At 36.1% G+C, this 25,213-nt stretch overlaps 3 protein-coding genes and 1 long non-coding RNA gene across 7 annotated transcripts; 1 reads left to right on the plus strand and 3 right to left on the minus strand.

Annotated features, from left to right (window-relative positions):
- Positions 1-1,376: 1,376 nt before the first annotated feature.
- Positions 1,377-13,618, minus strand: dnajc10 (DnaJ (Hsp40) homolog, subfamily C, member 10). The gene is made up of 23 exons (XM_043249029.1): positions 13,487-13,618; positions 12,604-12,871; positions 12,350-12,515; positions 12,211-12,261; positions 11,341-11,423; positions 11,103-11,234; positions 10,917-11,010; positions 10,480-10,557; positions 10,346-10,389; positions 10,097-10,228; positions 9,124-9,213; positions 8,805-8,915; positions 8,353-8,467; positions 7,412-7,539; positions 7,017-7,133; positions 5,810-5,911; positions 5,540-5,695; positions 4,426-4,559; positions 4,287-4,340; positions 3,988-4,135; positions 2,921-3,043; positions 2,727-2,834; positions 1,377-2,241 (listed from the first exon to the last, which is right to left on the minus strand). The coding sequence occupies exons 2-23, from the start codon at positions 12,793-12,795 to the stop codon at positions 2,230-2,232; spliced, it is 2,370 nt and encodes a 789-aa protein (XP_043104964.1). The 5' UTR covers positions 12,796-12,871; positions 13,487-13,618; the 3' UTR covers positions 1,377-2,229.
- LOC122351762 lies at positions 5,593-21,672 on the plus strand. Of its 3 annotated transcripts, XR_006251797.1 has the most exons (8): positions 5,593-5,731; positions 7,263-7,323; positions 9,495-9,654; positions 9,933-10,007; positions 10,089-10,251; positions 19,320-19,350; positions 20,233-20,292; positions 21,536-21,672. It is a non-coding gene; the product is annotated as an uncharacterized LOC122351762 (long non-coding RNA). The 3 variants fall into 3 exon arrangements; XR_006251796.1 differs by lacking the exon at positions 19,320-19,350; XR_006251798.1 differs by lacking the exons at positions 19,320-19,350; positions 20,233-20,292; positions 21,536-21,672 and adding an exon at positions 11,299-11,432.
- Positions 14,907-19,330, minus strand: LOC122351760 (peroxisomal N(1)-acetyl-spermine/spermidine oxidase-like). Its single transcript, XM_043249030.1, has 3 exons — positions 17,485-19,330; positions 16,462-16,645; positions 14,907-16,090 (listed from the first exon to the last, which is right to left on the minus strand). The coding sequence occupies exons 1-3, from the start codon at positions 18,843-18,845 to the stop codon at positions 15,971-15,973; spliced, it is 1,665 nt and encodes a 554-aa protein (XP_043104965.1). The 5' UTR covers positions 18,846-19,330; the 3' UTR covers positions 14,907-15,970.
- Positions 20,413-24,337, minus strand: LOC122351761 (spermine oxidase-like). 2 transcript variants are annotated; one of them, XM_043249032.1, is made up of 4 exons: positions 24,002-24,337; positions 22,636-23,764; positions 21,510-21,693; positions 20,413-21,287 (listed from the first exon to the last, which is right to left on the minus strand). In XM_043249032.1, exons 1-4 carry the CDS (start codon positions 24,045-24,047, stop codon positions 21,168-21,170), a joined length of 1,479 nt encoding a protein of 492 aa, XP_043104967.1. In that variant the 5' UTR covers positions 24,048-24,337; the 3' UTR covers positions 20,413-21,167. The 2 variants fall into 2 exon arrangements, with proteins under 2 accessions (XP_043104967.1, XP_043104966.1); XM_043249031.1 differs by having other exon boundaries at positions 22,636-24,337.
- Positions 24,338-25,213: the final 876 nt, after the last annotated feature.

Below are 25,213 nucleotides of genomic sequence, written 5' to 3' on the forward strand. Positions count from 1 at the left end.
CACACGCTTCCCATGATTCCTTTCCAACGCTCTCTAATGGTCAAAATGACCCTGGACAATTACTACTGAACCTTGCTTTAATTTGGGGTGTGCTGCTTGTTTATGGGCTTCTCCCCACCCCGCGAGTTACCTATGATTTCATAAGCGCTGGATGGGACCCGGCGGTTACGCTGGGGGTCACGCTGCTGAGGGATTTTCTTCCAGCGCCCGAATGAGAGAGAGGCCAAGGCAGCACCCATGCCAGGACACACACTGCGCACTATGAAGGGAGCTCCCGACGGGCTGACACGGGGAAGAAAAGGGTTTGATGTGCTGCCACGGACCCTGGACATTTCATCCTTCGAACATCTGCGCACTTTGAACCCCTCCTTTCTCTTCTCTCTTGCTAAAATGGAGGAAGCCGGGATGAGCTTGGAGAGGAAGAGGCGATTCGAGGGTCCCTGCGGAGATGGAGGAATAAATAAGAGAGGTGCTGGAGTTTTCAGGCTGACGGTGTGATACCTGGGCTTTTCTCATTCGACCTGCTGGATGTCATCTTTCCTCATGGGAACTCGTGACTGCGCCAACGTAAAGCCTTCACTAGCAGCTATCTTGAGCTGTAATGTCAAAGGTAGCACAGGTGGAAAAATATAAAGTTTGCAAAACCTAAAAAAAATAGAATCTGGAAATGGCAGAAAGTATGTGAAAAATTAAAATAAATGACAGTATTTTTTTTAGCAGCCATTAGTCCAGTTTTTAGTATCACCTTGTCCTTTAGAAAACAGTTAAATTATGATCGATTGTTATTATTATTTTCTTATATTTGATGAATAATGAGATTATTTGAATGAGTAGAAAATTTAGAACAATATTATATTTTGCAATATTATAAACCTTTGATTAATCTAATGCGTCCTTGCTGAAAGTATAATTTTTTTTTCAAAATGGCAGCACATTATGATTTTAACATTTCGAAATTATTAAGCAGCAACAACTGTTTTCAATATTAATAATAAAAAAATGTTTCTTGAGCACCAAAAATGCATATTAGAATGGCATTTTAGGGATTGTGTCAAAGGCTACTTAAAATTTAGTTTTAAAATACCAGTAATTAATATAACACTTTAAAATATATTTTTGTTATTTCATAAAAAAACTAAACAAAACAATCTTTAAAGAAAAAAAGTGCAAAAACAAGAAGGGAAGGCCTAAATGATATTATATTATTATTATTATAATATTATATTACATTCTTAATGATAACTTTATAAGCTGACACATTTCACAGCATAATCATTACAATGCTGTAAAATCTGTAACCTTTCTCAGGAAATGTAAAAAATATTTAATGTGCGCTCAGTGTAACTCAGTCAGCAACAAAATATCAGAAAGCAGTCTTCAACAGGAACTGTTGTGTCATGTTTAATAGCTGTTGTTTCTAGAAAACAATAATGAATATCCATGACAACGACTGCCAACATGTAATTTCACAGGCCTATGAGAACTTGAAGAAGCCATTGATGTTTAATCATCGCCTCCTAGTGGCCACCTGGAAAACATTCAGACCACCTTTAATACAGAAATATTCGTAAACCAAGTTAAAAAAAAACAAAAGACGTATTCTACAACAAATGTGTTTTCTGCAAACTAAAACCATTAAAAGACAACAAAACAAATACAGCATAAAACAAATTCAGCTACAGACTTGATCTATAGCCAGCGTAGTTTTATGCTTCTACGATAATTTGGTTTGATGATAGTTTTGGCAACTTTGACAGAACGATAAGGTCTTCTAGAAGCACATTTAAAAAACATTTTTAAAAAATGCAACTTGATTTACATTTTGCCAAGTAACATATCATTCCATCGTACTTCACCAGATCATTTAATCACAGAAATCCAATTCAAAATGGATCAGCTGCAAGAAAATCGTATTGTTACAGTCATAAATACAATCTGTGTGAGAAAATGAAGACTATTTGACAAGTACATTCACAGATTACAGAGAGTCATAAATAATTGCACTGTGGTGACCTCTTCTGCATCAGTAACGCATTTAGAGGTGTTTGTTGAGTCCTGATTCCCTCCTCTAAAGCAGTTGAGGTGAAGCCGCTCCTTTCTACAGTCCATTTGGCAGTAAACAAACTCAAACAAATCTCTCGCGCTCGTCATGAGTTCGTGAGTGTGCGTTTTCTCCCATCACTCTCACCGCTCCACGTATAGCAGCTTCTGTGGATCGCAAGATGTGTCCTATAGTTCATCCTGTAGGGACGTAAAATAAAAGATGCAATAAAATATTTAGAATTAAGCCTGAGTGACTTATTTCAAAGTAAGACTCTAGCTTCCAACAATTATAAAAAAAAAAAAAAAAATACAGGTGAACTTCACATAAAAAGTATAATAAAAAAAAAAAAAAAAAAAAACCACTGTTAAAGTTGTAAAAAAAAAAAGCAAGTTCTTTCCAAAGACAACTAGTACTTAATTTATGAGACCATAATCCGCAGTAGTCTTCTTTTTAGCGTTTATTTTAATTCGATAGTAGTAGATGCAGGTGATTGTTTAATTGTAATTATTACTGTATACCAAGCAATTTAATAGATTGACAAACCAAAATATTAAGCGACAAAATCAAAGTAATAATGTTTATTATTGACCAAAATTTGCCACATAACCCTTAAAAAAAAAAACTGAAAGAGACTAAATATCTTTCAAAAATAGAAAAAAAAATCATAACTGTTCGGACTTACTTTAAATTTGGACTTTCCCTGTAACGCTAGCTGCTGGAGTCTCTGTCGGAGAATATCTGCGATGACTGTGGCGTCTCTGCTGTTAATATGCTCTCCTCCTTGATCTCGCTAAAACAGGTTGGGACATAAAGGTGTCGGTTAGAATAGGTACAAAAATACCTGAAACGATAGGATGACCAGCACTTGTGCCGTACCTGTGTGGTGCCCAGGTGGGGGTAGAAGCGGACGCTGGGGTAAGCCTTGATCCCGGCGTTCTGGCAGGTCTGGTAGTGTGCCTGACAGTCCACTTTACCAGCTCGCACGGTTCCCTTCATCACCTGCAGGAAGAGGAACAGGTGACTGATGATTGCATGTTTAATAACAATGCACAACGAATCTATCCAAACCGGCCTTTTGCTTTAGTGACAGCAGCTCATACGATTAAAAACTGATGATCACGTGATCCATGTTCTCCAGCACAATTTAAGAATGGTCCAGTGAGAAAGATGTTTTTTGTGATTTTTAACCATATAAAAGATGTAAATGAAATGGCATTTCCCCAGGACCGCTGTGCTACATAAAAACAACACCAGACTTCAAGACCGAGCATGACAACACAGATTAAATTAGGTTATCTACTAAAATGTAAATAAAAACTAGAAGTAGAATTAAATAAGCTAAAATAAGGATAGATAAGATTAGACTGTTACTCTAGACTGCAAAAAGTGCATGATTGTACAAACTTGGTTGTGAAAGCAACCACTAACTTGGTTGAGCAGGGTTGCCAGGTTTTCAAGAAAAGCCGCCCAACTGCTACTCAAAACTAGCCCAATCACTTTTCAGTGGGGACTGAAAGAAAGTGTTAAAGTAGCCTAGTTCTGCAGGAAAATCACAGACTTGGCAACACTGGGGGGGGTTTGAAGAATTTAATAATGAAGCACTGCAACTGATAAAGCATTTTTAATGTATTGATACTAGGAGTAACTATTAATTAGACAGATTTGTGTTTTTTCCACCCAAAATTGTTTAACTTAATTATTTACAGCTAACTTTTGATCTTCAAAGTACACAGCACAACCACTTGGCAGCACTGAAAAGGAAAGAACGTATGTGATTGGCTGAAGTACTGTATGCACTCCTCATTGCCCCAAGCTGTTAAAAGAGCATTTGCAGCTATATTTGCATTTCCTGAAGGAAATGCAAATGATTGCAAAGCACCGTGAATCTTTGAGAACAAAAGCTCCATCTGAGATCAGCGGATGTCTTCATTAATTTGTCTCACCCTGGCAAGAACTTCAAACTCGGGGGCGAATTGTTGGCATGGGCCGCACCATGGGGCGTAGAAATCCAACACCCAGTGATCCTTCCCTCCCAAAACCTTTCTCTTAAAGTCCTCCGGTGACAGATCCACTGAGGCACGAGGCAGAGAGCTACGGAAGGAAGAGTCCACGAGTAAAAGAGGGTACAAGATACAAAACGGCTTTTCCTACGAATATGTCGGAAAACTAAAGTAATTGTAAATACTAAAAGCTACAGTTCACACAGTTGCCGAATACACCTGTGAGAGTTATTTCAGCTCACCTCAAGGCCCAAGTCTTGAGTGAGAAGGCATCCCGGTGCCATCCATTGTAAGTCCTGTTAACAATAGCAGACAATCACTTAAGTTGTTTAACCGGTGTGCGTAATTGTGCTTGAGTTACAGAATGTACTGAATACACACTGATACTGGTCCCTGCGGTTGCTGTTCTGAGGAAACAGGCGGATCTCTGGGTAAGCGCGCACATTCTCACCCTGGCAGAACGAGTGGTGTTTCTGGCAGTCGACTGTTCCCACGTTTACAATCCCACTCAGCATCTAGAACAGACACAGCAATAGGGTGTCACAATCTGGGAGCGATTATGTGTCAAATGACTGCAGTAAGTTGCATGTGTAGGCTTAATACAAACATATTACCCAGCCCTAATATATAGTTCAAATGTACATATCGCTCGATATATTTGTGCGCATCTCGTCAGCTGTTTTCAAATGGAGCACCAGTTAATAGAGAGCCGTAGACCACTGACAAGCTACACAATATCATGTTCAGTATCGCCAATGAAAAATGTTAATTAAACCTATCTTGAATAGCTTGTCAGTGAAAGTAGGCGATGGAGATTTACTGCTGATCAAAGAACAGGATTTACTGATAAGATGCGCATGGATGTATCGTGCCACATATTATCCAGCCCTAATATTGATGCATATAAATAAATATTACACTAAAATAAGTGAGTAATATAATTAAAAACTAATAATATATTATAAAACATTAACATGAAATATCGTAATATTAAAATAATCTACATATTTTAGATCAACTTTATTCTCAGATTTTTAAAATGTAGTCCAATTTTAATATTTTCTGTTATTAATACAGCTTTTTATTAATAAGTATATTATGATAGATAAAATGATATACATATACAGTGTTTACGTATGTATAATATTCTTGTTCAATTATATAAAATATATAGAACTATAGTACAATTCTTAAAACAGGATTTCATTTTATTATACAATAATTTTTTAATTAAAAACAATGTTTAAACTTTGAATGAATGCTGATCTTTTGATGATAATGAGCTTTTTTTTATTGCATTTTTAAATACACAGTTCCTTAAAAGCAATTTGTTCCATGGCATCTCTAGTGAATGCATTAAATTTAGGAAAAATGTCTTAAAATTCGTCATTACAATTTAAAGTGCACAGTGGCCTTAGTTATCACATCTTATTAAATCAAATATTTGTCAACAGCTACTTATATAATAAGGGAAATTATACTGAGATTGCGATACCCGTGCCATTCTTCTCCACTCGGGCAGCAGGGCCTGGCAGGGCCCACACCATGGAGCGTAGAAGTCCACCATCCACGTCTCCGACGACTTGCGTCTCTTCACCAGCTCCTGAAATGACTCTGGAGTCAAAGTCACCACCACAGGGTTCACCAGGTCCTGCAGAACACGCAATCATCTATTACATCTAAACAGGTACTGTATATAATGTGCGTACAGCATGTGAATTACGAATGAGGGTATGGGTGAGCGAAGCTGCAATCTTTGCCTCACCTCTATAAACTCCAGAATGCCGTCTGCAGAATGATGGCCTTCGTACTCATGGATGCTGGACTTGTTGAAAATTACAGTTGTTGGATATGCGTGAATGTTGTACTAAAGACGGGAAAGATGCAAGAGATGAGCACCAGCTCTCATCTGCTTAATTATGTTAAATCAAAAGGTCTTAAACAATAAAAAAAAAATATAAACCGCAGTATAAAAGGCAATCTTTCTCAGTACAATGAAAGCTTATTAATTTTTTTTGCAGCTAATGATGCAGAAAGGGCACGCTTCACCAGCAACGCATAGGTAAACAAGTCAAACGCTGTGGTTTCCTGTTGCAAAAACTCTGAAGCTTTTATGATACTTTCTTTAAACAGATCCATACAATGTTACATAAGTGTTTACAAAAGTAAAAACTATAAATTAATAAATTATTCTAAAGAAAATATTCTAGAGAAAATATTACATATTAAAACATAATAGTAATGTTTATTATATTAATATTGACTTGAATATTGACATGATGAATTATTGATTTTAATTATAATAATAATAATAATAATGGTGACTAAATATGTTAAATTCTAACAACAGTAATAGAACTTTTAATGCATAATATAATGAAATGTGCAAAAATGAATAAGCAAAATATAATCCATTTACTTATTACAATCATTATATTATTCTTTTTTGCTGATAGTGAAATGGCACACTTCACTTTTAAGCAATATAAAGAGAAAGTAAGACAAATGTTGTAGTTTCTGGTGACATCAGGTTATAATTCTATAATATAGGCCACATACACAATACTATATATATATATATATATATATATATATATATATATATATATATATATATATATATGTATATATTTATTAGTTAACAGTTATTATTACTATTACTTTTTGTTTATATAAAAATAAATTATTATTATTAATATTATTTTGTGAATTTTGCTGTTAGTGGTGCAGAAATGACAGCACTTTTAAACTATGACTAAAATGTAAGGCATAAGTAAGATGCTGTGGTTTCCTGTGGCAAAGGTTTTACGATGATTCTATAACCAGATCTGGTAACTGGTATGACAGGAAGCTAAAGAGGATCCGAATCCCTGTGAAGAACGCATTCTACAGGAAACCACATTAAAAAGCAAATATAAGCCCAATCAACCGTTAATTCTGCAGTATTTGAGCGAGGGTGAATATCCGAGTACCGTATTGCAGAGCCTCTCGTGCACAGTACAGTCGAGAGTCCCAAACTTCATTTGTCCAAAGAGCTGGATGGAGGCTTTTCTCAGCTCGGGGAGAAGAGCTCGACATGGCGGACACCACTGCGGGACAGAATTATTTATTACCCATAATGATTTTTTTTAAGAGACTAAATTTCAAACACAGATGCAAATTATCCTTTTAATTCCATCGACTTCACACTGTAATGTTAACTGTGCTTGCCTCTGCAGATCATTTCTCACCCTCCTAAGCTTGATGAATCAACCATTGGCAGGAAGTTACCATGGCAATGTAAGTATGTGCTCGTCACATAATCATTAGTGTTCAAACTGAGGCTGCAGCAGAGGTTTAACGGAGAGGTTTAGATGTAACAACTCACAGGAGCAAAGAAATCAACCAGCCAGGGCTCCTTCTCATGGCTGGGGAAGTTCTCTGGCCTCAGCGTGGTGACGTGGGCATTCACACTCTCTTTTGCAAAGGCCACGACGTTGTACAGGGCATCCTTACCTGGAGATTTAACATAAGAGTAATTGACATCAGCGTGCATTTTAAACCAATTTCAGAGCAATATTAAACTAAATGCACACAGATTGTAATGTTACTGGCTGCACTAAAATGTCTTTTAAACCTTTAATGCTGCTTTCCTAAAGTGGAGAACTTTAAAAGCCATTTTTAGCCATTTAGGGTGTGAAGGTCAACCACATATGACCTTTATACTAGTTTGGGGTCAAAAAGACTTCTTCAGAAATCATGCACGAAACAGATCAAAAGTAAAGCAAAGGCATTTATAATTAATAAAAAAAGGCATTTATAATTAATAATAAAAATATATATATATAAATTCTTTTTTTTTTAATTAGCTGCTCTTTTGTGGTTTCATGTTATGATTTCCACAAAATATTCAGCAGCACAACTGTTTTTAACGTTGAAAATAATAAGAAATGTTTATAAATCATTACAGAGCTTTTTTTTTATTGTTTATTTATATTTAATAATGCTGAAAATTCTGGAAAAAAAAGAAAAATTAAAAACAAATTTTAAATTGCAACAATAATATAAAATTTGAGAACTATTGAATTGCATTTTTAATCAAATAAATGCAGCTTTGTCAGCAGAAGAGGGTAATAAAAAAAACTAAAAAAACCTTTTGAATGGTAACATTACCATATATATATATATATATATATATATATATATATATATATATATATATATATATATATATATCTTATGCAATTATATTTTTATGACAACATAATACATTAGTATAAATATGCATTAGTGTAAATGTATTTTTTTTAATGCAAAATACAGACTCACCATGGTGAATCTCAAAATCATGACTTCCAACTCCTTTAAAAACAGCCACACAGGGCTTCTGTATATATAGAGAAGCACACAGCTCTGAATCTGTGACACAGTCCACCTTCCCCACCTGTGCAAACAGATAAATGCAATTAATCCAACATAACAGCATCGTATTCCACAAGTTATATGACCTATGTACTCTGTAAAATAAAAAAAGCAAACATGTCACTCGCTCTCATGTTGGCCTCAAAGAATTTGCACCATAAAAGTACAACAAAGCAGTTCATACAACACTCCAAAAGTCATATGAACTACTTACATGGTGCTTTTTGGACAACTTCTGTTTTAAAGAATGAAAGTCGGGCTAACAGATTTGGAACAACATGAGGGTGAGTAAATTAAACCCTTTTATATTTTTAGTCAACTAAATAAAATCAGGGACATAAAATAAAATAAATCAGAACCTGTATGTGAGAGTCCTTCAGAAGAGATTTGAGTTTTTTATATTCGTGTGATGCCAGATCATTATGCCCAAAGGAGAAACTGATGAGCCATCGGTGATGAGCCAATTTATGCTGAAATGACAGAAGAGAAAAGAAGTAAAAAGTCAGAAAAACATACTTAAAAAATAAGTAGCGGTTTTTAATCTCACTTTATGCCACGCAATCATATTTGCTGCAGCATGTCAGTTACTGTGTAAACAGTGGTTCTGCAGGTAGTGCTGGGTGTGAGACAGGACAAGGGCAAACATACGATGTTCATGATAGTCACTTCGACTCTTACCTCAAAGCTGCTCTTTGTAAGAATCTCCAGGTCAGGTAGATGCTGCAACACTTGTGCATATATTTCTTTAGTATCCAAACTCTGGATAAACTGAAAGTTTGATAAAATCAAAATGAAAACAAGCCCATTAAATTACTACAATTAAAAAAATAAAATAAAATAATAAAAATATATATTTATAAAAATATATATATAAAATAATAATAATAATATATATATATATTATTATTATTATTATTATTATTATATATATATATATATATATATATATATATATATATATATATATATATATATATATATATATATATATATATATATATATATATATATAATTTTTTTTTTTCTTTCATGTATTTATTCAATCTCAGGCCATACAAGATGTGGATGACTTTATTTCTTCATTGGAACAAACTGAGAAAAATCAACATTACCAGTGGATCATCTGCAGTGAATGGGTGCCGTCAGAATGAGAGCAGAACAAGTCCAAACAGCGGATAAAACCACAATAATCCAGATCGATCCATAAATGTATGTCTTATAAAGTGAGAAAGCCACGTGTTTATAAGAAATAAATACACCATTAACGCATTTTAAATTTGAAATGCTACTTCCATAACATAGCTTACTCCAGTGATAAGGTCCGTCTTCCACTGAAGGTCAAAATCCACTGAAATATTTGTCTAGAACTGGTTTCGCTTGTAAATGGTGCTTGATCTGTGCATTAATTGATGGTTTGGAGCCATGTGGATTACTTGTTTTTAATCAGCTGTTTGGGCTGTCATTCTGACGGCACCCATTCACTGCAGATGATCCAGCGATGCGATACTAAACTTCTCCAAATCAGTTCTGACAAACTCATCTATATCTCGGACGACCCGAAGGTAAGAACATTTTCAGCAAATTTTCATTTTCGGGTGCACTATTCCTTTAAGAGCTAAACAGGATTCATATTTATAAATAAGGTCCCTACCGTGACGCTGCCTTTCTGAGCAAGAGAACTGCCAGGGGGAAAGAGGGCAGTAGTGCTAGTGGTGATCTCAAAGCTGTCACACAGATCTGCCTGTTTGGAGCAGTCCATCCATCCGACATTGACCAGACCGTCCTGTTGAGAGAAACAAATAGAGGGTAGGTTACGAGACAAAAACATCTGCTATTAAATGCTACGAGACATGTGACATTAACAATTAATTTAGTGAAACGTGATCAGCTTAATGCTTACCAACATCCCAGCAAGCTTCCGCCTTGTCTGAGGTTCCAAACAATCTGTAAAAAAAAAAAGAAAAAAGTCTTTTTAGAAAAAACAAGAGTGATTATAACTGCATTTCTTTCATTGATCTTTAATATTTTTCTCACCCCCGGTGTCAGCGCAGAAGGTTATCAACCAGCCGATTCTTTCAGCAAATGCTCGTTCAATCTCATTAAAAATGTTCCCTAAAAATAAAAATATATTTTACACAACTTTTAACAAAGACAGTACAATATAAAATACTTTTATAATTATCCATATAATTATAACGTTACATTTTTTGCATTACTCAAACTTTAAATTTAGATATTAATAGTAAACACCAATAATATTTACAAATTTGACAAAATAATCTAAAAAAAAGTTTATTACACCAAATCAAGACAAAAATAAAAGTAGTGGCACATAAGTATCTCCCTTAATAAATACACCATTTTCTTTTTTTGAGTAATTAGCATTCATTTATTTTTTACTGCAGTTACCTTTTGCATTAAAATATTTAAAAACAAAATAAAAAGTCAATGGTCAAGCCAAAACGGAATACCTTGCCATAGTTCGGTCACTTTGCTCTTTACAAACTGCATTGCAAATGTGGTGAGGCTTGATTTTGTTCTGTCGCCGTAGTATTTCTCTGGCTTCTGTTGGCATGATTACATTTATATTTCAGGATCGCTGCATACATTAAACATACATTTCGTATCATATGCTGATGAAGGCAGATCGTTCCTACCATTCCTGCTCTGAACACATAGAGGCTGGGGTAGCTGTTGATGCCTTTACTACGACACAGCATGCCGTTATCACCACAGTTCACAGCACCGATCCGAATCACACCGTCCATTTCTTTAGCAAACTCCCGCCACTGTGGGGTACATCACAGTCAAATTACCTACTGTAACTTATAGGAGCTACTGTCCTCCCAATAGGTGTGAAGAGGAAGTGAGGTGCAAACGTTACGAGTTACGTACCGTGGGGGCAAGATCGTGACAGTGTGAGCAGCGCGGGAAATAGAAATTCACAAACCAGACTTCGCCAGAGTTTATAGCTGCATCTGTGGAAAAACACAAAACTGACGTCACAACACTCCACCATTAGAGAAGAGAAAAAAAAAAAACAGGTTAGGCCTCCGTTTGAATACTGCAACATCAGCTAAAAATACACGATTAGTGGGTTTAAAGAAACAAGGAATCATCAGGTCATAAATTACCCCAGTTGTAAAAAATTTTACAAAATTAATTTAGCATAAAAGCCGTTTTGTTTAGCTTTACTTTTTTTTTATTTTTTTTTAGAAATATTAAAGCAGATTTTCTAAATAACAAAAAAAATAATAATTTAAAAGCTACTATTTATTAAAGCCATTTAAAAAACCAAAAACAGGCAATTATTAAAGTATTACACTTTGTACACTATTATAGAATTATTAAAATTAATGTAAGAATCATTAAAGAACTATGTAAAGTACTTTTATGTTTATACAATGTAAATGTAAATTAATATTATTAATATAATTAGAATTAATAATGTATTTTAAAAATTGCTTCCATAATACAGTAAAAGGTTTATATGCATGATAATCTATTGAAAAATCCTAATGACACTAACGAAAATTGCCAAAAAAAAAACAGTACTTGTCTTAATGCAAAATCTGGATAATTGTCATGCAAAATGTGCAAAAATTAACTTTTAATGATAAATAATTTCTTGCTTGTCTTTTGATTTAGGGGTACAACATGACCCAAAGATGCTTTTGTGAGATTTTATCCAGCATACAAAACAGTTTGTCAGTTTGCGTAGAAATCCAAAAAATAAGCTCATAATCTTGGGTATTTATCACTTACCAAAGTCTCCTCTGTCTAGTGTAGTAATTTCTGGATCATCATCATAAATTCCTGAAAAACACAGATGCATGGTTTTTCTACTTATTCCATGTTGTATTGTAACATTGTGAAATAACATCCACATAGAGGACAGCATTACCAAAATCATATCTGTAATAGTTCCAGCTTTCATATCTTCCTCCCTGCTGCTCATCTTGCAGGCCCTTCTCTCCATACTTGTCGTAATTTTTCCTCAAGTCCTCATCCTTTAACACCTCGTAGGCCCGATTAATCTTCAAGAAATTCTCGTGGGCCGTTGCATCATTCTAAGGAGTCAATTGCAGCGTTCTCAAATTGTCGTAACCGAAAGAAGACGCGTCTGTCTAGCTGCAAAGCCATAATAAAGCAACTCACCGGGTTTTTGTCCGGATGCATCGTGAGGGCAAGCTTTTTGAAAGCCTGCCGAATCTCACGAGTGCCGGCCTCTCTCGAAATACCTAGCAGCTTGTAGTAATCTTCATCAGAAGAAATGGTAACGAAGAGCCACAATGCGGTGAAAGCGAACAGGAACAGCTTCCCGGAAGGTCTCTGATGGTTCTGGAGCATCTTGATGCGGATCTTAAGCTTTTCGAGGTTGGAGAAGAGCTTACAGGAGAGTGATGAACATCCTCAATGAAGACACCTAGTGAGGGATGACAAGAGAGCGAAAAAGAAAGATCTCAACTCCTGTGCTATTGGAAATGAACACGTAGGTGTTTGCAGAGGGCGGGGCGACTTTCTCAAGCCATCTTTGATGCAAGTCGCATCACTAATCATTTTAATAATTAGCATTATTCTTGAACGCATCGCCTATTTAGTATGATTCTTACATACATGTATAACCCAATAATCACGCAGACTTTTAACAACTTGTATGTACACCAGCAAACGAATTTTACATACGACACACAAAAAATACAAATATGTTACCAAAGTAAGACCTTCAGTGCAGGTTGCATTGATCTCTGATAAGTTTTAGTAGCGTGCGTAATGAGATCGGCTCAGGTTAACGTTAGTTGTGTGGAGTTAAAGCTGCAGACTCGTCAGTTTGGTTTAATAGTTCAGTTTACAGTTGGATTGGTTTGTTGGAGAACGTTAAACGCGAGGTCGAGAGAAACAAGCTGGCGGATCATCCGGCTAATAAATGATACTGCTTTCCAGTCAAAAAACTTTTGATCGAAACCCACAAGTGATTCGCTGAGACAGACGTAAGTAACATTAGCGCATTTATCACGATACAGCGTGTCTGCCGTCTCACCTTTTGTTAAATGTTCCTTATTACTCCTCCAGTGTCCCCTAATTCATGATCTTATTCCCGAATCACCGGTGCAGCAGCGTGAAGCAAGCGGCCGTAAGAAAACAAGAATTCCCGGAAGTATGTTATTTTCAAAATAAGAGCTCCGTATAACCGCACTCGCTTGACGTTTTAATCTAAATGTTTTGTGTTTAAATGCGTTTTTTTTTGGCAGATATGAATTGTGAGCGTGTATATATTTATTTACAAGACTAAAATGGGAATTGATTGAACCGACCGCTTTGCAAAAAAAGCGCTTAAAAACGCAGCCGGTGACGCCTGTTTAGAATGGCGTAAATGCAGCGAAAACTCAACATGCATAAAAGCTCATTTTAAAGGCAAAATGCAAGATTTACTGAAATTGCATGGTATAGAAGCAAACAACACCTGAAGGTGCTTCAGAAACAAAGAGAAACAAATTAGCTTTGTTATTAATTTCTGTGCTTGACTTGGTAAAATGCATTCTGATTATTATCATTTATGCATTCTGTTAAAATCAAAACAAAATGAATAAACGCAATAATATATAAATAATACTAAAATAACATAATAATGTATATAATTAATAATGATTAACTGTTTATTGTAATAATCATCAATGAAGACTACAAGGATATAAAAATTCTACTAAAGAGCCCTTGTGAAATATAAATATATGTATATAATATAAATAATCAAACACATTTCAAACACACTCTAGTGTGTTTAAAATAGTAATATTGTATAAGCCTACTTCTTTGAGCCCTGTGAGATACGCTTGTGGTGTAGAAGTTCATGTGTAGCTTTACCGATATTACCCTTCATGCCAATATTGTCCAAAACCCTTAAGGGTACAAATTATTCCATACTTTTTGAAACCTCTATTTGCCAGTTTAACAGCTCAGAATTTTCTCCTATAATGTCTGATGAGGTTAGAGAACACCTGATAAGATCAGAGACCATTCCTTCATCCAAAATGACTCCAGACCCTTTAGATCTCCATGTTGCTGCTTCTTCTCTTTAGTTCACCTCGAAATTACTTTTCGACATTGTTCAGGTCAGAGGAATGGAATGGCTATAGGACAAATTTGGCTTTGTGCTTAGTGACCCATTTATGTGTTGTTCCTTAGGTTTGTGTTTGGATTATTAAGATTTTTAAGATATTTAAGATTTAAATATGGCCCATTGTAAGATTTTACTTATTGATTTTTTGATAGAATCCTTGATGCCGTGTGTCTAAACAAGATGTCCAGGACGTCTAGCAAAAATATAAGCCCACAACATCACAAATGCAACAGTATATTTCATTGTACACATGGGGTAATTTTTATCCCATTAGTTTCATCTGACCATAGATGCCAGTCCCATTTGAAGTTCCAGTCGTGTCTGAGTTTGTTTTTGGAGGTTTATGTCATGACATAGGTGCTGTTTGACAGTTATTTTTAAGGTTTTCTGCCCCCGAGACTCAATTGTTTTCTGCAATTCTCCAGCTGTGGTCCTTATAGAGTTTTTATCCACTCAAACTCTCTTTCTCACCATGCATTAGGGCGATTTAGACACGCATCTCTACCAGACAGTTTTGTATCATTTTACGTTGATTGGAAATTCTTAATTATTGATGGAAATTAAGGATGGCCCTGATAATGAAAACGGTCATTTTCACTGCTCTAGCTCTTTTCTTAAAGCCACTAGGGGAACATCTATATCCATGCCAAATAGGATTTTTTGGCGATGACCCTGTGTGAGGGTCAGTCCATGCAATTTTATACATTCATAAAATGTTATCTTTATGAAACTGTTAGATCATGCCTCCATGCCAATTAAGATCCAGCCTCGGAAGAAAATATCAGTTCTGTCTGGTAACAGAACAACCTGTCAGCAGTCTTAATAGCCTACCCAAAACAGGAAGTCTTGTCTGATACCCAAAAGTTTATTAATATTCTGTCATCAGCCAAGACGTTGACAGTGGGAAAAGACAGAGAAGATCAGAAGCAGGAGATGAAGTGAAAAGGAGCTCATTGAATAGGCTTAGTTGCATATGTTTCAATGCTCAGACTTCGTCTGACCAGCACTAATCCGGCAAGTATTTTTATATCAAAACAACATCCCATAAACCCTGAGTTTCCATAAACTCCATTTCTTTATATCTCAAACCAACCACCCTTTAAACACATAGTTAGACTAAGTGTAAGACTGCAATGTAAGACTACACAATTATAATATAATGACCAATCAATTAAAGAATCAATAAAGTAGATATATGAATGATTATTATAAATGATTATATGATTAAATGACGAATTATTGTAAATGAATAAAGAAAGAAAGCATGAATCAATGAATATAAGAGAAAGAAAGTAAAACACTACACCAATGTATGGTTGCTTGCTTGAAGGAAAACATACACAGGCTGCCTTTAAGAATCTTTGATCCTTCAGAACCAAGGTGTATGTTGTTTTCTTTGGGACTTCAATCAGTGTAATAGTTTACGAGTCGGTTTGCTTCTCTGACTCCTGAGAGATACGCTCCGTGGGTCGTAGTGTAGAAGCTGTCATGTGTAGCTTCACCAGCAAACAACACCTGAAGATCCTTAAAAACAAAGAGAAATAAAATCAGTTTGTTATTTTGTTTTTTAGAAATGTCTTGGCCTTGGCAGCTACCTGCTATAAAGTCAGCTGAAGTACTAAAATGACTAAAACTTAAAGTAATAATGGAAAGGAAAGGAAAAGGAAAGCTAAACAGAATATTTACATATATAAAATAAAATATTAAAATAAATATAAAATAAAAATATTAGGAAAAAAGCTATACATAATACAATATAATATAATAGTAAAATAACACTGATTAATAGTTGTTTGTAATAATAATGTTATGAAAAATAAAATATCTTATATTTTGCGCAATGTATAAAAAATACATAAATATTCAAACAATTAAACAAGTTATTAGGAGTTTACCATCCTCCCTTGGGATTCATCTTTAGGTGGAAGAGGTGATGCTAATGCCTTCTGTGCTTTTACTCCATCAACACCATCAGGAACAAATGTGTAGGATCCATGGACGTGAGAGTCAGAACCCCATCTGGAGATCAGCATCTTTGAGACCTCTGGCACTGACCAGCCTGTGAAAGACCTGAGCAACCTTCAAAGACATAAACAGAGTTTGTCAGAATTTTCAGATTATTACTGCCATTTACAGATAACCATGTATTTTGGCCAACAAATGGCTTCTCACACTCTGTGCTGCAACTTTCCATATTCTAATGATCATAATCTTTTTCACATGTTATCATTGGTGTCTATGATGCTTTTTCTTTAACAGTTTCAGTTCATTCATGGATGTTGGCTGTGTAAAGTTCTCTGTGGTCTCTGTTTGTAGAAGTAGGCTTCTTTGGTCACTTTTTTCTAGCAGTTCTGTGTTGTTTTACCACAATCCTATAGTGTTCACCCCTCCCTATTATTTATTGCTGGATTTTGTCCACTGTTTTTTTCACAGATGAAGTCATGCCATTCTTTTTAAATGCAGTCATAGTTGTAAAGAGTGTTGTTTTTTGAAACACCAAATAATAGGGCTAAATGGGCTAAGGTTACAGATGCTCCTCCTAAACGGTTTCCTATGATTTGCCATTTTTTGGATATCTGACATCTCACCCATTTCACTCAGCGCTTACTAACTACTGCTGAACACACCTTACATTAACATACAAACTATAGAATATAGACAATGACATAATACAAGATAATTGCAGTGTTTGTTGTTTCACTATAGCTGACCTAAACCATATTAACCCCTATAATAATGGGATAATGGGTGTTCACATTATTAGCCTATGTATGTACAGAGGTTGGTATTATACAGTTTACCAATGCATTAGTTGAATTTGTTCATGGAAGTTTGTGCACTAAAGCAGAATGCCTTGTAGGTCAAGGGGATGAATACTTTTGATTGTACGACACATTTAGTAATTTATGTTTACATACCTCAAACAGGTATCTTTGATTTCACTATCCGGAAGATTCTCCATATACAGTGCTTCTCTACCTGTGATCCAGCCACACAGAGCCGTGGGATGACGGCCCTCTGCATCAAAACCAGTGATCTTCTTGTACCACGTCTTCTTCCAGGCATCTCCATTAGACAGAGACTTATAAACGTCTTTATTCTCTGGCCCCTCTTTCCACACCATCTGCACCCCGGCACAATCATCTGGCCAGAATTTCTTCTCAAAAAACAAGAAAATTTTATCTACTATCCCAAAACCGAGATTCTTAATCGCAGACAGCTTTGTTGGCGGTAAGGATGGTTCAAACATGGTTGAGGCTTTGTCTTTGAGAACCCCCAGAGAAACGGTGACAATCACATGGTCTGCGTCAAAGCTCTTTCCATTTTCACAAACAACCTGAACAGGATGCTTTTGGTCTTCACAATGTCCTTTTTTGACCAAATCCCAGTGGATGCTCTTGACAGGTGAATTACACTGGATGGTTCCTGAACGCAGATCTCTCATGAGGACATCTAAGATTGCGCGATAGCCACCGGGTCCCAAAGTGGTATAAAAGTCTCCATCCAAAGTAGTGTAATTGCTAATCTCAGATGCAGACATCTCATAGAGACTAGAGCAAGCCTCGTCTGTGCATTCGTTCCTCTTGCACCATTCAAAAACTTGCTGGCCATCTTGTTTCGCCCCTAGAGGAGATTGACCAAAGGCATCATCCAAATAAGCACCAAGAGTTAGTTTCTGGTACTTGGGCTCAAGTTCATCATCATATGCTTTATCGGTGAGCGTGGTGAACTGCGAACACACCTGATCTGCAAGCTTTGAGGGTACCTTCTTACCATCTTCTTTGAAAAAGTAATCATCAGAGGTTTCAGAAGTGGATGCTGAGGTTCCCTTTGATAGCAGATTCTCTTCTTTTGCAATCTTGTACAGGGGGTTTCCTGTCTGTCCGTGGATCCAGTTCGCTCCAACTTCAATGATGCTCTCGGTGAAGGGTTTAGTGGTGTGCACTCGACCTCCAATTCTTTCCTTCGCCTCAAGAACCAAGACATTTTCAAATCCTGCCTTCACCAAAGTAGCTGCAGCGGCCAACCCTGCGAAACCCGAGCCTACAATTACAACTTTAGCATCTTCATGTCCAGAACAGCTCATTCTTGCTGCTTTGTTGAGATGTTTAGAGATAAAAAACCTGAAAATGTAAAAATGTAGTTGTGAGAAAAAAGCTATCGCACAAAAGCTCGCACAGGAGATAAGAGGTAATGCACTATGCCCTAAAAGAGGCTCCTTTATGTACCCATGCTTTGAAAGCTGTAAAACCTGTAAAACCTGACATCCGTAGTCCATACAATAGATTTACATAATTGGGTGGGGCATCCAATGGCAGATGAAGATTTGCAATAGTAGACTATGCAGCACGACCTTCTCTGATTTGCACTTTTAAGGCTGCATGATAATAAAATGTTTTGCTACCCAATGAAGCGCCATGAAGGAACACTATACAGGCCTACATCCACCTAGTCACAGTGTGAAGACAGCAACGTTAATATTTTATAGAGTTTATATTATTTAGGCAAATACCTTCAAAATAAATGTCTGTTCTGTTCAGGAAAAAATTAAACACAAAACTAGCTACCTAAACGAAGTAAATGTTATTATGTTAAAAATGCATCTTGATATTTCAGTACTGATATTTTAAGGTATTTTGACTGGAAACAATTTTATTTATTTTTGCCAATGCAGGTATTCATTCATTGTGCATATTTTCATCATGCAGACGCTGTAAAAGTGGCAAAAACGTCATCTCCTTCTTTTATACAGGATCCTGCAGTCGAGGAGGCTGCATTTATTGGTAGGGAACTTTTTTAATCTTAACTAAAACGTTAAACTAAGCAGAGCGGTAAGGAAAGTGTGCGTCACATTACCATACTTTTTGAGAATCTTTGTGTTGTTTTAAGAAATGTAATTAAGAAACCTAACAAGTTGAATTAGTGGATATTTTAAAAAAATGTAAAAAAATGTTAGGCTTACTTAAAACGCTGCTGAGCATTGAAATAGACACTGAGTGAAGTTTGTAAATGTAGCCTACAACCCTAAACCCTGGGCTGTTTTTATAGTCTACTTAATTTTAGATGCTGCCAAGTTTTTTTTTTCTGCTGTGGGATGCCATGAAAGTGATTATTAGTAAAATCTCTGATATTATAACAGTGACTAAGAATTAAATCAAGGCGTCGACTTGAAGTATGCGGGCGTCTTTTTGTCAACTGCTCTGAACTGTCCGAAAACCCGACAAAGGAGTTTTCCATTTTAGGGTTAGTGAACTCAAGAGCTCAAATTTTAACTCAGGGTTGGTTGATCCTTGAAACGAGCTTCATAATTTAGCCCAAACGTCATGACGTTTATGAGATTAGGCTACTAAATACTCCGAAAACCTCTAACGTCAAACTATGCTGCCTCCAAACAGAAAAAAAAACTACGAAAACGACAAATTAAAAGAAAATATTAGGCTAGCCAAGCCAAACACAGGACATCAGAAGATGGGAAAATACACCCCTGTACTTCATGACCGCCATCTAAGGTTTGCTGCAGCCATTACAACGACCTGAAAGCTGGCATTGTACTGTTTCTCACGAATATAATTGTTACTATATTAGACATATTCATATATTTAGTTCTGTTTCATTCGTAACCATTATCCTGTTTTGAAGTAATTTTTTTTTGTTCTGTTTTTCAGAAACTATTCAAGTTCGTCACGTCCCAGATTAAACTGTTTACTAGCGTTACTATACCCGCTGTAAGTACATCTTAAACAAGATTGCTATTTTATATAGTTTTGATGACTTTTTTTTATATTCTAAATAATAAACGAGGACAATAGTAAATGCAAATGATGAAGAATGTCCAAACATTTGGTTGTTAGAGTTTTATTAATTTAAATGAACAAATACAAATATGTACCCTTTATGTACCCATGCTTTGAAAGCTGTAAAACCTGACCTCTGTGGTCCATACAATATATTTACATAATTGGGTGGGGCATCCAATGGCAGATGAAGATTTGCAATAGTAGACTATGCAGCACGACCTTCTCTCAAGGCTGCATGATAATAAAATGTTTTGCTACCCAATGAAGCGAGATGAAGGAACACTATACAGGCCTACATCCACCTAGTCACAGTGTAAAGACAGCAACGTTAATATTCCCGGCTGAACAATTCATTTAAACCAAGGCTCTGTGTCATTACAGTGTGAACGCTATAAATATGACATTGTTATGTGTGACGCTGCATGCCACCTGAGGGCACTGTATCACAGATTAAAAACTCGTCTGCTCTAATTTACTTAAAAGTATGCAAATGTATTTCATTTTAAGAAAATATGATTTAACTTTCCTTGCAGATTGGGAAAGAATATTTCTCCGTCGGCACTACACGCACACCACAGAGATGTTTAACAATTAACAAGACAGAGATATGAATCGTACCATGACCAGCTTGACGTAGCTAAACGCTCACAGTTAATGATGTTTACTAGGCAGCTGTAAACGACCTATGGGTATAAAATGAGTTTTGTGTAAGACTAGGGTGTGAGCAATTACAAAATGTAAAATTCTTAAATGTTATAACTATGAAACAAAGTGTATGTTTTCCTCTCTTTGGGACTGTATGCTTAATTGGTGTAAAAGCTTTTCAGTCGTTCTGCTTCTCTGACCCCTGAGAGATACGCTCCGTGGGTCGTGGTGTAGAAGTTCACGTGTGTAGCTTCACCAGCAAACAACACCTGAAGGTGCTTCAGAAAACAAAGAGATAAAAATATATAACAAAATAAAACCTATACACATTAATAAATATAACAATTTATATTAATTAATAGTAAAATAACACTGGGTAATACCAAATTACCAGTTATGTAAAACAAAATATAATGTATCCAGTTCGATTAAAGATTCCTTAATTTTTCTACAATATAGGTCAAAATATATATATTTAATTACATTTATTAAGGGTTTACCTTCTTCCCTCTGCATTTCTGTTTAGGTGGAAGAGGTGATGCTAATGCCTTGTGTGCTTTTACTCCATCAACACCATCAGGAACAAATGTGTAGGATCCACGGACGTGAGAGTCAGAACCCCATCTGGAGATCAGCGTCTTTGAGACCTCTGGCACTGACCAGCCTGTGAAAGACCTGAGCAACCTTCAAAGACATAAACAGAGTTTGTCAGCATTTTCAGATTATTACTGCCATTTACAGATTGTATTTTGGCCAACACATTCCAATACACTCCTTCTCACTCTTTTCCCCAAAACTGCCCACGGTGGTTTAATAATATTTAATCATTTATATTTAATAATAAGTCAGGGCAGACTTTAAAGTTCATCTTGGTCATCCAAGTCTCACGTTTTTTATGATTATAAACTTTTTTGCATTTAGCAGTTAATTTAATTTTAGCAGTTATAGGCCTTTCATTGATGTTGGCTGTGTGAAGTTCAGTGTTGTTTCCCACGATTCTTCGACACAACTCTCCCTATTATTCATGTTTGGTGTTCGCCCACTATTCTTCACTGAAGAAGTCTTGTCATTCTTTTTAAATGCAGACATAATTGCAAAGACGGTTGTTTTAAAGACACCAAATAACTGGGCTAATCGGCCTGAGGTTATAGATGCTCCTGCTAAGCAGGTTCCTGTGATTTTTTTAATTTTTTTATTTTTACCATTTGTAAGACAGAACACACCTTATATTATACTGACAATGAAATAATAAATATTATATCCTTGCTTTTTTCACTGTAGCCTATTTAAACTATATTAACCCCTATAATAATGGAATAATGGGTACTCAAACGTACATAAATATCAAAATAATGAGAGAAGTTTCTAGAAAAGTTTACACATGCCTTACATGGTTTTCATAACCATATAATCCCCTATAATAATGGTATAATGGGTGTTCACATTATTAGCCTATGTATGTAAAGAGGTTGGTATTATACAGTTTACCAATGCATTAGTTGAATTTGTTCATGGAAGTTTGTGCACTAAAGCAGAATGCCTTGCAGGTCAAGGGGATGAATACTTTTGATTGCAACATGGTAAAATTATCGTATGTCACATATTTAATCATTTACATTACCATACCTTGCACAGATATCTCCTACTTCACTATCCAGAAGATTCTCCATATACAGTGCTTCTCTACCTGTGATCCAGCCACACAGAGCCGTGGGATGACGGGCCACTGTATCAAAACCGGTGATCTTCTTGAACCACGTCTTTTTCCAGGTGTCTCCTTCAGATAGAGATTCATAAACGTCTTTATTCTCTGGCCCCTCTTTCCACACCATCTGCACCCCGGCACAATCATCTGGCCAGAATTTCTTCTCAAAAAACAAGAAAATTTTATCTACTATCCCAAAACCGAGATTCTTAATCGCAGACAGCTTTGTTGGCGGTAAGGATGGTTCAAACATGGTTGAGGCTTTGTCTTTGAGAACCCCCAGAGAAACTGTGACAATCACATGGTCTGCGTCAAAGCTTTTTCCATTTTCACAAACAACCTGAACAGGATGCCTTTGGTCTTCACAATGACCTTTCCTGACTAAATCCCATCGGATGCTCTTGACAGGTGAACTACACTGGATGGTTCCTGCAGGTATATCTCTCATGAGGACATCTAAGATTGCTTGGTAGCCACCGGGTCCCAAAGTGTTAAAGAATCCTCCCTCTAAGGCAGTGTAATAGCTAATCTGAGATGCAGACACTTCATAGAGACTAGAGCAAGCCTCGTCTGTGCATTCAATCCTCTTGCACCATTCAAAAACCAGTTGGCCATCTTCTGTCATCGCTGGAGAAAATTCACTAATGGCATCATCTAGATAAGCACCCAGACTTAGTTTTTTGTGTTTGTGGTTAAGTTCGTCATCAAAAGCTTTGTCGGTGAGCTTGTTGAAGTGCAAACACACCTGATCTACAAGCTTTGTGGACACCAGCTTCCCATCTTCTTTGAAAAAGTAATCTTGAGAGGTTATAGAACGGGGCAGGCACATGTTTTTGTTAGCAGAAGGTCCCTCGCATAGCAGGTTCTCCCGCGCTGAAATCTTGTACAGGGGGTTTCCTTTCCTGCCATGGATCCAATTCGCTCCAACTTCAATGATGTTCTCGATGAAGGGTTTAGTGGTGTGCACTCGACCTCCAATTCTTTCCTTCGCCTCAAGAACCAAGACATTTACGAATCCTGCCTTCACCAACGTAGCCGCAGCGGCCAACCCTGCGAAACCCGAGCCTACAATTACAACTTTGGCATTTTCTCGCCCAGAACAAGAGTTCATGATTGCTGCTTTGTTGAACTGTTTAGAGAAAAGCTAAAAATGTATAAATGCAGTTGTAAGAAAAAAACAGCAACCTATCGCACGAAACCTTGCATAGGTGATAAGCGAGCAGCGCACTATGTACTAAAACAGACTCCTTGACGTGCTGGTGCTTTAAGCAACCTGTAAAACCTGACCTTTGTAATCCATGCAGCAGGCTATATAATTATATACGGCGGTCATGGTACATCCAATGGCAGATTAAGTTAGATATTAGGCGCGTTCGACTTTCTGCTGCGACCGGCCGGCGGGAGTGGCCCGTTACAATCGGGGATGAAAGTGAAAGCGAAAACGTCGTTCAGTTCCTAGTAACGGTGACGCTCAAACTGTTACTTCTACCGCAAATAAGGTGATAAAATGACTTATATGCAACACTTGTCAGATACACAGACGTGTCAGAAATATTTTCCTGAGCAACAGAAACACAGCATATCGTTCTCTCGTTTGCACTTATACGGCTGCATAATGATTTTGTTTTGCTATGATTTACTGACAGATAACGGAAATGTAAGTTTGCAAACTGAATTTCAAAATAAATGTCTTTTTAGGAAAAACAAACGAAAAATATCAAAACACATTAAAACAAAAAGGTGGTCACCAATCAAAACTATTATTAAATTATTAAAATAAAACTTTATATATATATATATATATATATATATATATATATATATATATATATATATATATATATATATATATATATATATATATATATATAATATTGATATTTCTGAATTTTAAATGTATCTTTATGTATGTGACAAATTCGCTGCAAGTGCTAAACTATACTAGTATACTACTACTACTACTACTACTACTACTACTAATAATAATAATAATAAACACATGAATGGGAAAATAATTAGTTACCTGTTTGAGATTTATCACATCTGTCACAGCAGGGATCTGTTTCTAATGGAAACTCCAAACTTAAGCACTTAAAATTGATAAAGCATAAGAAACTTGTTTTTCCTGTACAGGTAACAAAATTATTTTAGTCAACTACGCACAAGATGGCGCTAGCGCAAGATGGCGCTAGTAGCCTATTCTATTTGGTCACCTGTTGCTGAGACAAAGAAATTGCTGTCTATGAAATTACTTTGTACTTCGAAAACCTCTAAACACGTATACCACATTTAAACAGAAAAAAACCCTAACGAAAATGACAAATTAACACAATCTAAAGTTTGCTATTTGTTCATTTCCTGCTGAAAGATTTTAAACAAGCCTAAGACAGTTTGTTGGTGTCCCAGGCAAGCTGGTCTGGTTTAGTTCTTTTAGATGTATTTTGGAGACCAGCAAACTAGCCTTTAGGTTTAAATGGCCCTTTCTGCTCCCATCTTGGA

Source organism: Puntigrus tetrazona, chromosome 9 (assembly GCF_018831695.1).
Source record: "Puntigrus tetrazona isolate hp1 chromosome 9, ASM1883169v1, whole genome shotgun sequence".
In the NCBI taxonomy this organism is placed as follows: domain Eukaryota; kingdom Metazoa; phylum Chordata; class Actinopteri; order Cypriniformes; family Cyprinidae; genus Puntigrus; species Puntigrus tetrazona.

What these genes read in the sequence shown, in the direction of transcription:
- LOC122351761 (XM_043249031.1), bottom strand. Translation starts at nt 23,825, where the DNA reads ATGAACTCTTGTTCTGGGCGAGAAAATGCCAAAGTTGTAATTGTAGGC. An exon ending in GTAGGAGATATCTGTGCAAG is followed by an intron (nt 21,694 to 22,635) that starts GTATGGTAATGT and finishes ATGTCTTTGAAG; the next exon opens with GTTGCTCAGGTCTTTCACAG. An exon ending in AGAAATGCAGAGGGAAGAAG is followed by an intron (nt 21,288 to 21,509) that starts GTAAACCCTTAA and finishes TGTTTTCTGAAG; the next exon opens with CACCTTCAGGTGTTGTTTGC.
- dnajc10 (XM_043249029.1), bottom strand. Translation starts at nt 12,795, where the DNA reads ATGCTCCAGAACCATCAGAGACCTTCCGGGAAGCTGTTCCTGTTCGCT. An exon ending in AGTGGAGAAGAATGGCACGG is followed by an intron (nt 4,560 to 5,539) that starts GTATCGCAATCT and finishes TGTCTGTTCTAG; the next exon opens with ATGCTGAGTGGGATTGTAAA. An exon ending in AGTTTGAAGTTCTTGCCAGG is followed by an intron (nt 3,044 to 3,987) that starts GTGAGACAAATT and finishes CTCTTCCTGCAG; the next exon opens with GTGATGAAGGGAACCGTGCG.
- LOC122351760 (XM_043249030.1), bottom strand. Translation starts at nt 18,845, where the DNA reads ATGGACTACGGATGTCAGGTTTTACAGGTTTTACAGCTTTCAAAGCAT. An exon ending in ATCAAAGATACCTGTTTGAG is followed by an intron (nt 16,646 to 17,484) that starts GTATGTAAACAT and finishes ATGTCTTTGAAG; the next exon opens with GTTGCTCAGGTCTTTCACAG. An exon ending in ATGAATCCCAAGGGAGGATG is followed by an intron (nt 16,091 to 16,461) that starts GTAAACTCCTAA and finishes TTTGTTTTTAAG; the next exon opens with GATCTTCAGGTGTTGTTTGC.